General features: G+C 31.8%; 1 protein-coding gene across 6 annotated transcripts in view; it reads left to right on the top strand.

The window, feature by feature from the left end:
- The window catches only part of DPYD (dihydropyrimidine dehydrogenase), an 851,480-nt gene that overhangs the window by 246,400 nt on the left and 591,840 nt on the right, over positions 1-13,240 (top strand). For all 6 annotated transcript variants that reach the window (XM_042997970.1, XM_042997965.1, XM_042997967.1 and 3 more), the window contains exon 6: positions 11,091-11,287. In XM_042997970.1, coding sequence (XP_042853904.1) covers positions 11,091-11,287 — 197 coding nt within the window. The remainder of the gene's footprint in view (positions 1-11,090; positions 11,288-13,240) is intronic.

Genomic DNA, 13,240 nt, shown 5'->3' with positions numbered 1-13,240 from the left:
CAAAATGTGGCAAATTTAATTAAATAGTGTAAAGTAATAATAAAACTTATTTTAGCATGGTAAAATAAAAATAGCAATAAAATTTTATACAGTATTGACAAGGAAGGTGTGTGAGGGGCATGTGGGAGAGTATAGTGGGTAGTTAACTGTCTTTTATGTTGGGAGGAGAAGGGAGTACTTCACAACTTGAGAATATGTTTTTAAAAACATTGAAATATATATGTTAAAAATTTAAAGCTAATCACAAAAAAATATGGAAATAGAATCTGTAACTTTCAAGCAATCATAGAAACAAAAAGAGGTAGGTGGGTAGAACACAGTTTAGCCAGAGACCAGATAGCAAAAATAGAACACAAAAGAGAGAGAAGCAAAGAAAAAGCATGATAAATAGGAAACATAAAATGGATAGTAGAAATACATCCAAATATATAATTAGCCACAATAACTTATATTTATTAAGTTTGTGTATTAAAACATAAGGGACTACTATAGATCGAAAATAAATACTAAGCAATTATGTGATATCTTAGAAGAGAAAGATCTTAGCAATAAGCTTGAAAATAACATGGTTGAAAAAAGATATACTATGCAAACACTAACCATAAGAAAGCAGTGTACTGGGGTGCCTGCGTGGCTCAGTTGGTTAAGCGTCCGACTTCAGCTTAGGTCTCGATCTCACGGTTTGGGGGTTCGAGCCCCGTGTCAGGCTTTGTCCTGACAGCTCAGAGCCTGGAGCCTGCTTCGGATTCTATGTCTTCCTCTCTCTCTGTCCCTCTGCCACTCTCTCTGTCTCTGTCTCTCAGAAATAAGCATTAAAAAAAAGAAAGCTAGTGTACTGATATTAATATGTAACAAAAGTAGAAAATGAAAAAAGAATGGCTTAAAATATGTGACATTCATGAACTGTATACACATGACAAATTAATAAAGTTTATTACCTCACCCCAAATTAATAAGGTTTATTTGAATAAGGCTTATTACATTGATTTAAAAGGTTCCTGTACCCCCTGTTCTAATATAGTGATTACAACCTTTTCACATACTTGTGTAAAATTTTTCAAAATTGACCATGCACTAGGTCAGAAGAATTATGTATATATTTCCAAATAAGTATGTATGGATTGTATTTTTTCTATAACATAACTAAATTAGAAATAAAAAATAAAAATATTATAAAAATGAAACAATAACAAATTTTTGTCTGGAAATTTCAAAAACACATTCATAAATGATTTATGGGTTAAAGAATTCATCACAATAGAAATTATACAATATTTAGACTTGAATGAAAACTTTCACTGACAACCTATTAAGTGCAGAGAAATCTTTTTTTTATATGAAAATACATTGTGTTCAGTGTGTATAACAGGAAAATTGAAGGCAATGTCTATCTTAAGGAGCTAGAAGGAGAGCAAATTGGAGTGGGGATGGGTGTGGTGGTAGAGGCGGTGGTAAATTCTAAAAAAATAGGAGAAAGGAAATGGAAATAATAGAAAAATAATGAAATAGGACATAAAAGGAAAAAAAAAGATGATCTACAAAACAAAATCTGGCTCTTTGAAAATCTTTTAGTAAATGCTTGTATGGCATATCATGTAACAATCAATTTGTTAAAACAAGGCAGTTTTAATTATGACTGCCTTCTAATTACTATTCTTTTATTCTATTATTCATTTGCTTACAAGTAGCATTGGCTCCATAGTTAATCATTACTGCTGTTACCCCCCAAAATCATATACATACAAAATAATCAACTGAAGCAGATAGCACTGGGGAGGATCCCTCTCGTCCACCATTTCATCACCCCTTTCTTTTGCCTCTCTGCTATCCTCTTGTCCCCAGTAAGCAGTAACATGGATTGCTTGGCCCCTGGCAGCTTTACTTTCCAACACCAACATTTGTAGTGACTAACTAGGTACTAAGCAGTGTCTGGGTTCAAAGGATACAGTGATGAAGAAGATAGGAATGATACTAGCCTTTGGGGAACTTATGCCTGGTGAGAAAGAAAGACAATTAAACAAGCAAATTACAATGAAGTGCTGAGAGGGAGCAGTGAGACTGTACTATGGGAGCCAGTAGCTAGGAAACCTAATAGGTAGCCTAGCAGGGAGAGGAACTTGAGCTGAGAAGTGAAATTTAAACTGGGTCCTGAAAGGTGTTTATCAAATGCAGCAAAGTCAAGAGTGGGTAAACATTCAAGGCACAGAGAATATCATTAGCAAATCCTAAAGGCAAAATAGTACTGGTTAATCTGAACCTGCATAAGATTTTGGATCAGTAAAGTTGCTCATAACTGAACTAAACACCTATGTTTAGTTCAAATTGTATTTGGTCAACTTCAACCATTTAATTCAATTGCAGCCTCAAATCTGAAATATAACATACAGTTTACTTATAATAAAATATGAAGTATAATGTAAGAATAATGACTTAGGTGCGAGTTCCATTGTCTGTAAAATGAGCAATCTTACCTAGCTTTGAAAACTGTTAGGACTGGAGATATAAATGTTAAACACCTAGAAGAGATAAAGAGAAGGCATTAATTTCAGGAGGTTATCATCATTGATTCATTCAGTCTTCACAATAAATTGCTGAGGTAATTATTCCTCCCTTAATTTTAGAGCTGACATTTAGAGAGATGAAGTCTCCAAGATAACATGTGACCTTTTTTTTTTTTTTTTTTTTAGAGATTTGGCTCAGGTATTATCTTTCCTTTCATCTAAGTGAATTTTCCTTCTCATGAGCTCCAAGAGCATCATATGTAAAAATGAATCATACATGTGTCAGATTTATTGTAATAATTTTTCTATATTTAAGACATATGAATACTCTGTTACCCAGAGGGCTACTCACTAGAGGATCTATGTCTCATTCATGCTACTTTCTATAGCGTACATAGAGGGTAAGTAAAATATTTGCTGAATTAAAGTCGAAATTGAATGGGATAGAATAGTCTGATCTCAAATCACATAGTATTTTTACCATACCAGAAATATCTCACAATAACGTTCATTTTAGTAGTAAGAAGATAATGAAATAAAATTCTTAAGAATTACTAATTTATTAATAATTTTAATAACTGAAAATTTTCTGTGGCATGGAGTTTTTCTTTTTTCCTCATACATTTGAAACAAAGTTTCTACTTTTGGTGTCCCTTGTTTAATGTGGTGAAGAAAACTCTGATGTAGCCTAAGAATTTTCTTCTCAAGGGATGGCTAAAATGAATAGTATGTACTCAGTATTTCTTTTGACTTCTTTTACAAAAGGAAGCAAGTTACAAAGCAAATTATATAGAAGCATCTCCTAGAAGGCATGTAATTTGAAGTAACTTACTTTGGTTGCAAAAATAGTAATCTCTTCATTTCAAAAGGTAACCAGGCTGTAATACTGTTAAAAAACCCAAGGAAACTGAAATCAGCCAAATAAAAATCTATTACTTTTATTAAGATTTTTTAGACCTCAACTGATGACATAATATCCTTTTTGGAACTATCAGAAATCATGTTTTATTTTATAGTGAAATCAAGTTAAATACTCACAAAAATATAAACTTAAGAGGGGCACAGAATACAACCACCCGTATGTAATTCATCCTTCAACTAGTAGAGGTATTCCAGAATTTCCAAGGATATTTTATTTGTCTACATTTTACCAGAGTTTATTTTTGCTATTGCTTGGTTAATAATAATAAATAGAGTAATTGAGGAAGAATTATAGCTACCAAACATTTATGGTGATTTTCATTATGTGCCATTTTAGAAAGTAAGAAGTATTCAAATGAGAGTTATCCTCTAATCAGAATTGGTAAATATCCTTGCATTTGCCATGTTACGTTCTTTTTCATTTAGAGAGCACTGTTATATAATGATTAGAAAATTAAGCTGTTTCTGTCTCCAGTATGTGAGGAGGCTTAGGAAGAAATCCTATGGTCTCTCTGTCTCAATGTTCTCCTTTTTAAAATCAGGATAATCTCTCCATTGCCTCAAAATAATGTGGAAATTCTGGACAAAATGCTAGTAAAGTAAAATCAACTTGGAATGATGAAAGAAATACACACTTTCCAGATGAGTGAAAGGTCAGAAATCACAGGGTGATTTATGAACAGAAATCTACTTTAAAATGTTTCTCAAGAAAGATATCTGTTTATAAATAACTGTCCTTCTGTATCACTGAGAGAGAACTGTATTTCCTTGGTTACTATTACTCATTTGTTGGAGTCTGTCACAGGAGTTCAGGAATTTTGAAATTCACCCAAATCTTGTTGGATGCTTACTATGTGGTAGAATTTTACTATGCCTTGGGATTACAGATGGGAGGGGAAAACCCTCTGATTACTTCATAATCTATAGGGAAAGTCAGATTGTAAGCTATGCTAAGTGAAAAAAAAAATTATGTAAAGTTCATAGCAAAGCACCCAGGAGATAGCCAAAGCATAATTTTAGGGTCACCTGGGTGGCTTATTTGGTTAAGCAACCGACTTCTGCTCAGGTCATGATTTTGGGGTTTGTGAGTTCGAGCCCTGTGTTGGGCTCTGTGCTGACAGCTCAGAGCCTGGAACCTGCTGCAGATTCTGTGTCTCATTCTGTCTGTGCCCTTCCCCCACTCATATTCTGTCTCTGTCTCTGTCTCTCTCTCAAAAACTATATACAACATTAAAAAATAATAAAAATAATTTTAACAGCCATAAACCCAGTAATCAGCCCCCAACCAGCTCCTTTAGGGCTATTTGAAAACCTTTTTATTGTTTTCTATAACACAGTGCTTGTTATATTTTAGGGCTCTATAAATGTTTGTTATGTACTCCTGATGAAAAGTAAAATAATCTTAAAATACTCTAAGTGCATTGGTAGGAAAAGGAACACTTTTAAAAGGATATAAATATAAAATATTTGATTGAGTATAAATAAAATCACGTTCCTCTTGATGCAGCTGACTGCCTTAGTTTCTTGTCTCAGAATAGCATGATAGGGAACCAAATGGCATACGTAGTCCCGTGTTTTCAAACACTTCATTAGCAGTTGTTGGCTTGTAAGTTCAATTTAACTTATTAAGTATAGCCAACTTTTGTTGCTGGCTATTGTAAGACTTAGGAGAGATATATTCATGTAATAGTTATTTTTTTTTGAGTTATGCATTTCATACTGAAATATATGATTATATATATATGAAACATAATGATTTCTTATTGAAAACCACTATAAAAATTTGACAATGACAGTGTGTAAGAAGAGTTCAGGCCAATGGAGTAGATTAGTCTCAGCATAAAATCCTTTGTGAAATGGAATTTCCATTTGGGAAATGGAAATCATAACTGTACCACCATGACAGAATTGTTGAAGACTAAATGAGAACATCTGTATAGAGATTTAGTATAAAGCCCGGCACACAGTATATGCTGAGTGAATATTGGCCTTTTTATTAGTGTAGGGAAATACGTATTGGGCATACTTTCTATGCATCTTTAAATACTTAATTTACTTCCTTGTGACATTGATTAACCTATTTGTTTGTATTATTAACTTCCTAACCTGAATCTTTTGCTTAGATAATTCAATGTTAGAAAATTAATAAAAGGAATGACAGCTGAAGTTTGTTTTAAAAAAGTTATCTTTCTCACTTAAAGGGCTCAATTGTCTTGGATTAAGTTTTTGTTGTATTATGAAACAATGGGAATTACACTTCAAGAAATCTATTAGGAAATGTTCTTTTGATATTGTAAATAAGTGGACTTAATATAGCATTTATTTATGAATTATTTATAATTTTAGTTACATTTATTTGAAGACTGAACTAGTTTTAAAAAAGGAAATGAAAAATGTGCCTTATTACTATTTATTTATTAACATTCTTAAATTTTCTAAATTTGTTTTAATTGACTAAGTTTCAGGACAAGATTAATTTATGCTATTTAATCACTAGCATGAATTATTTTTTCCACCCATACTATCTACGGATTAGTAATCTTAAAAAATATCACAAGATTTGTTATTGTAGGGGCGCCTGGGTGGCTCAGTCGGTTAAGCCTCCGACTTCAGCTCAGGTCACGATCTCACGGTCCGTGAGTTCAAGCCCCGCGTCAGCTCTGGGCTGATGGCTCAGAGCCTGGAGCCTGCTTCCGATTCTGTGTCTCCCTCTCTCTCTGCCCCTCGCCCGTTCATGCTCTGTCTCTCTCTGTCTCAAAAATAAATAAACGTTAAAAAAAAATTTAAAAGAAATATCACAAGATTTGTTATTGTAAACATAGTTTAGCATTTACTTTATTAGATATGTTAATTACTTTCTTTTATAAAATGACAATTTTGGATATATAAATGATTCACATTACTTAGATTTCTAAAGTATTTTGTTGTATATCAACACCCCCCTCCCCCATGTGTATGGATCTCTTTACTTCACTTCCTAGCCAATTTTTAAAACATTGTGTCACAATCAGGCTACTTCATGGAAGTATATTGTGTACATATGAAACTGTTCATTTTGTGTATTTTAGTTGAAAAGAAGTTGAACATCACTGTTTTAGAAGTGTAGAGGTCCACTTATTCCTTCCAGTCTTGAGGAAGTTGAAAAGTGTAGCTGATATATCTCAAAGTTTGGGCATGATGCTGATGCAATCATGTCAGAAGTTAAAAAAAACAAAAAAACAAAACATGAACCTTCACATATTTCCTGAGTACAATAATGGGCTTAAGCCAGATTGGACCAGAACTTAAGAGGGTGATTAAATTTTCAGGAATTTCATGAACTAGTTGTTAAATACAACTATTATGAAAAATTAAGTTTTATAACCGTATAATCATATAAATCATGTCAAAAACAAATGTAACAAATACTAAAAACTCCTTGAATCATAATTTTTTAGTTCATTTTTATCTTAATGATGTTCTTGAGATTATTTCTCTTACACTGTATGTTGTATATTCAAGTTTCTACAATGATGAAAATGTTCTTTAATACATTAGGCAACTAGCCACATGTATTTATTGAACACTTGAAATATGGCTACTGTTACTGAGGAACTAAATTCTAAATTTTATTTAATTATGATGAATTTAATATAAATTTGAATAGTCACTTGTGGCTACTGGCTACCATATTGGACAGTTCTATCTCACAATGTTTGAACACTAGGTGAATTAGGAAATAACGTTTGCTAAGTGGCCAGGCACTTTTCTAAAGTGCTTTACATGAATTAACTCACTTAATCCTCATAGTAGCTCTCCAAGATAGATATTACTAACCTCACTTTACAATTTGAGGAGACAGGCATAAATATGTTAAGTGACTTGTTCAATACCATAAACCATGAGAATGATGGAAATCAAGACTCAACCCCAAGCAGTCTAATTTTAAAGTCAGACCTCTTAAAACATACTACTATTATTTGTGATAAAATTCACAAAATTTCATTCAAATATCCACTTCATTAGAAAACTATCAAGTTTTCAATGCAACCTGCTACGAAACCAAGGGAGAAAATCAGTGCAATAAACAATTATAATAAAAAAAGCAGGAAAAAGAATAATATTAATTCATAAATTAGTGTATTGAGCAAGGTAGGATATTGATTATGTATTAACTAGTTCATGAGCTGCAGAGCCTGGGGGTGCCTAGTTCAGAGGCTAATGATTCGCATTCTTGTACATGTCTTTGGTGTTCTATGTATTGAGGAATATGGTTGCTTTCATTTCTTCAAACCCCCTAAGAGCTTCCAACTTTTTGTTGGGCACGGATACAGTTTGAATAGATACATTTATTTGGTTTAATATTTGGGAGTTTTTTTTAAAGAACACTTAAAGGTTCATTGAAAAATGATTAAAATGTCCTTAGGTGAAATTTGATATGTATTGTATATTATTGGATAATTACTACTTTATTTGCATACCATTGGGTAAAACTTGTGTCGCATATATTCAGTGTCTCAAAACTAAACTATCTCTTGCTTCTGGGTGAGACAAGAAAGACATCTCAAAAATTCTATTCTGTTTATCACAGCTGAACTTCAAAGTATAAACTTTTTGGCCTAGGTAATCACATTAGACTATATTCTGTTTAAGATATCAGCAATAAATGATTCTTTTAAAAAAAATCATGCTTTCTGCTTCTAAACTTTGTTAGCATGTAATGTTAGCTTATAAATGCTAGTAAATTTTGTTATTTTTAAAAGTTTTTTATTTTAATTTCAGTTATTTAACATACACATTCTGAAGTTGTTATCGGGTACCTATGGATTTAGTATTGAAAACTCTGGCTGGGCGATTGACTTTTTATTATTATTTAACTTTAGTAATGAAAGTCTAATATGTCGGATAATGATATACCTACACCAGCTTTCTTCTGGTTAGTGTTTGCATAGAATAACTTTTTTCATCTTCTATACCTTTTTGTGTCTTTGTACTTATGATGTATATCTATTTTTTATATATATATATATATATATATATATATATATATATATATAACCTTAATATTTTAATTATAATTTTGACCCATTTACATTTAATGTAATTATTCATATGTATGTATTTATATTCACTTTCTTACTACTTGTTTTCTGCTTTCTCCTCTCCCACTCTGCCCTTCTATTACATGAATTTTCTCTCATTTATTTCTTTTATTAATAAAATATTTTTAAAATTCTACTTTCCCCTCAACAATTTACCTATTAGTAATAGTATTCTTTTAGTAGTTACTATAGTTGTACAATATGCATCCTTAATCAATTGCAGCCTAATAAATGTTGATATTTTTACTACTTCCTACACACTAGTGTACTTTCATTCAATCTCTCATACTTTTTATCATGTATTTCAGTTTTCAATTATCATAAACCCCATGTGACTTTATTAATTTAAACAGTCAATGTCATTTACATTTACCCACATATTTATAATTTTCAGTGCCCTTTATGCCTTCCTGAATTTCTGAGTTTCCATCTGTGATATGCTTTCTTTCTGAAGAACTTCATCTAATATTCTTCAGCAAATCTTTTATTGTTGCCAATAAATATTCCCTGCAAGTGTCTTTATGTTACTTTCACATTTGAAGGATATTTTCCTTCTGAATACAATTCCTGGTAGAAGATATTTTCTTTCACTGTTCAAAAAATACCATTTTATTGTCTTCTGACTTCCATCAATTCTTTTGAGAGAAAAACTTTCAGCCCTTTTTGTTGCTTGTTGACAGTACGGTGTCTTTGTTTTTTTGTTGCTTTCAATGCTTTATTTTTCTCACCTTGGTCCACAGCAATTTTACTGTGATCTGCATGAGTTTCCTTATTTCTACCTTTTTAAAGGTTTTAGAACTTCTTGCTTTCACGTCTTTCATTATTTTGGGGAAGTTCTTGGTCTATTTCTCTTGAAATATTACTACTGTCTCATTTTCTGTCCTCTCCCAATTATGTGTATGTCCTCTGATCCCAATTATGTGTATATTAGCTCTGTATATGTTCTTTTTCTTTCATGTTTGGTTTTTGTTGTTGTTATAGTTTTCTTTCTGTATTTTCCTTCCTATTTTTCCATGCTTTGGTGTAGATAGTTATTACAGTCCCATCTTTAGTCCTCTTGCCCTTTTTGCTCACCTGTTCAATCTGCTGTCAAATACGTGTGTTTAGTTTTTTTTTTTTTTTTTAATGTTCACTTTTTTTCTTCTCATATTTCTTTTTTTTTTTAACTCCAGTTTCCTGGTAAAGTTCACATTCTTATTATGTATTTTTTAACATTAATTCTGGTTATTCTAAAATCTGTGATAACTACACTTACCTGGATTTTATATGCATCTCTATTTTCTTATTTCTAGGAAGTTTTTAGTTATTAGTTGTTGACAAGCCTAGGCTATTTTACCAAAACGAGGTAGTGTGTATGAAAATTTGTAAATGCTGTGATTGGCTTATTACCCTCCACAGAAGGTCTATCCTATCATTTAGTAAACAAATACAGTGAGGACTAATCACCCTCATTCACAAGAGCTGAGTTGATTCAGGCTGCTTGTCTACGTCTGGTTTGTGCCACTTGTAGAGTAGAGCTCTCCAAGAATTCTAGCTGACTGTTTACTAGGGATCTTCCTTCTTTAGCTGCTACTACACTCATTTTTATTTCCTCTGGGCCATCAGAGTATAGAAAGTTCCCCTCTTCTTTGCAGAGATTTTCTGTGTAGATTCTTAGCCTTTTATCCTGTGCAGTTTAAGAAGCTTATTTTTCTTCACTTTCTTCTGCTCCTGGTTTCTGGCCTCTTACATTCCCCAAACCTTGTATTTCTCTAGTCCTAGGATATTCCCACAGTCTCTCTTGCTGTCTTTTCTGAGCTGTGGTCCTCTCCTAGATTCAGAGCTTTCCTCTTTCTGCTATGAGGTGGTTTTATCCCCAGGGTAAAAGTAACTCCTGAACTGTCATCTCACTTCTCTTCTTCTCTGTTTTCTCTTGAGATCTTGACTGACCCCTCTAGTCTGGTTAGCTTCAGGTATAGCTCTCTAATGCTTTCAAAATATTTTAAAAAGTTATCCTTCAGAGGCTAATCTATTATAATCAGAAGCAGGCATCAGCAAATTATTTACTGAATGTTTTCTATGTGCCAGATTAGTACTAACTGCTGGTAGTACAATGGTAACATGTTTTTAAAAATACCTAAAACATACAACATATAACATTCCATTTAACATAGTAAGTTATATGTGTGTGTGTTTATGAAGGATATGGTCTCTAACTCAAGGAACAAAAATGTTCTACTGACTAACATGGAAACATGACACATAAATAGATACATTTGTAAGGAGTTATGTTAGAGGCATGCAGCATATACTATAGGACTTCAGAGGAGGAGCACTTAACTTGGCCTAGAAGTGGGTGTAAAGAAAGTGAGCCAAAATGCTTCCTATAGGATGTGTGACCAGGAAAGGAATTCCAAAGATTGAGAAAGAGTCAAGCATAGGATGTCATCTACTTGATCCAGTACAACTTCTAATGATACTGTATTAATACTGAAAATATACTTCCTGTTTTTATTTAAAACACTAGTGCGTTTGAAACATTAAAGCATATTTGAAGTTGTATAAGTTAGTTTATAATTTTTAATCATGGCATTTGATTTCTCCATAGGTTTTCAAAACAATGAATATCACACAAATTCGAGATCCTTCTCTGCCTCACCCCGAAAACATGCCTGAAGCCTATTCTGCAAAAATTGCTCTTTTTGGTGCTGGGCCTGCAAGTATAAGTTGTGCTTCCTTTTTGGCTCGTTTAGGCTACTCTGACATCACTATCTTTGAAAAACAAGAATATGTTGGTGGTTTAAGGTAATGCCTATATTTTTTTCATGTTTAAAGTATTAAAAATGATGAGGTAAAAATTATGAATATTGTTGATTCATAATTACATAGGAACTTCAGGCTCACAGATGGTATTTTAAATGTTCTTTTTCCAAATGCTTGATTTTGATTTCATTATTCACTTTAGTTGGCTTTAAGCAGTATTTATTTAAAAATTTCTCTGTCTAGTTTCTGTGAATTTAAGATAAATCTCAGCAAAATATTTTATGGATAGAAGAAGCTGTCATATGAAAACTTATTTCATCCCTGTAAATCTGTCCTTTAATGGAGATATGTCTGAAAATTATAGAAATTAAAGATGGGAAAAACGTAGGTCTGTAGAATACCTGGATAATTCATTTTGTTGTATACGTAGTCATGTTTGCCTGCTCACATATTTTTAATTTGAAATCTCTTTAGATTTGCATTTGATTAAAATCATGTCAGAGTCTACTAAAATTGTTCCATTTTAATGTACATATATGCAGTTTTATTTCATAAATACCTTATTAATATTTAATATTAATCAGCATCATGATTATAAATCAGGACTCACAGCCTTTTATTCCCATGAGCATTCATTCATTGAAATGGGAAAATATTTACTTTGTATCAATGACTTTCATATATTCAAAGCACACTTAGAAATTGGGTGGGGAAGTTTGCTTCATTTAAAGTAGATAGAACTCTATAGTGGACATACATTACATTTGTGATTAGAATGAAATAAAATTTATTATAAGTAGGAAATGCAAATTACTTAAAACATTTGATATAAAAATGAGAAAGAATTTGGATGGAAAGTTAATATTACTCAATTTGTTATTTTTCATAAATGTGTCATCTTGCATTAGAAAGTTATGACATAAAATACTGTCATTTGGCATATCTGTTGTTGTATTAACATTTAAATTTAATAGCTACTTAATAGCTACTTTTAAAGTAAATTTATCATATTTAATAATCACAGAATACATTTAATCAAATTATGGCTAAAATTTGTGCTTATGTTTTTTTTATATTTTATGACACCTATAAATATGTCAATAATTGTAAAATTTCATATTGGTCAAATGACTATATGAACCCAAAATAAGCTTGCATTAATATAAAACTATTTGACTGAATCATCAAGCCAAGGTATCATATAATAGGAAAACCTATTAAAGAGGATATGAAGCATAAACTGAAGAAAAAAATAACCTGATTGTCAAGTAATAATTATTTTTTCTGTATTGATGTTTCACCACTATGAGTTTTAAGGGATTACACATAGTTTGTAAAGTTTTTTATTTACTCCTGGAATGTAAAATACCTAATATATTATTTTGCTGGAATGATTTAGACTATCTTTTTAATGGTGTTTTACCACAGCTTTATTAATTAGGAAAAACGTAATCTATTAGCAACATATGTATAAGCATTGTACATTTTTTTCAATTATACACATCAATGAATATGTGAGCTAATTTAAAAAATATGAACTTAATTGTTGTATACCCTAATAGGCTAGGAAAAATCTTTTTGCGCCTTAATTGCATTTCACATGGAACAGGCCTGGTTTGTGAATTATTCTGTGTCGGCAATTTTGGTATATTATTATGGTAGCTAGCATCTCCATCTCTTTGTAACTCAAAAGCAGAGTAGGAATTTCTAAATCATATAAACTAGCACTAAACTTGTGCTTTTACATATTTGCTGAACATTTTCTAATGGGACAGATTCTCCTGGATTAATGATCTTTGTTTTTTTTAATTCTTTTTTGATTTATTTTCTTTCCTTTGCCTTTGAATGTTCCCAGTATCTAGGGACAATATAAAATGTTTAATCAGTCTTATTTGGACCATCCCATGGAAGAGGCATTATGTGCCACTGTTACAGGATTATAAAAACTGACATTGGAATTTAGCCAGCATTACAACCACAACCCTTTCCTGTTAA

This window comes from Panthera tigris, chromosome C1, assembly GCF_018350195.1.
Source record: "Panthera tigris isolate Pti1 chromosome C1, P.tigris_Pti1_mat1.1, whole genome shotgun sequence".
Lineage (NCBI taxonomy): Eukaryota > Metazoa > Chordata > Mammalia > Carnivora > Felidae > Panthera > Panthera tigris.
This window is presented reverse-complemented; position numbering and strand designations above follow the sequence as displayed.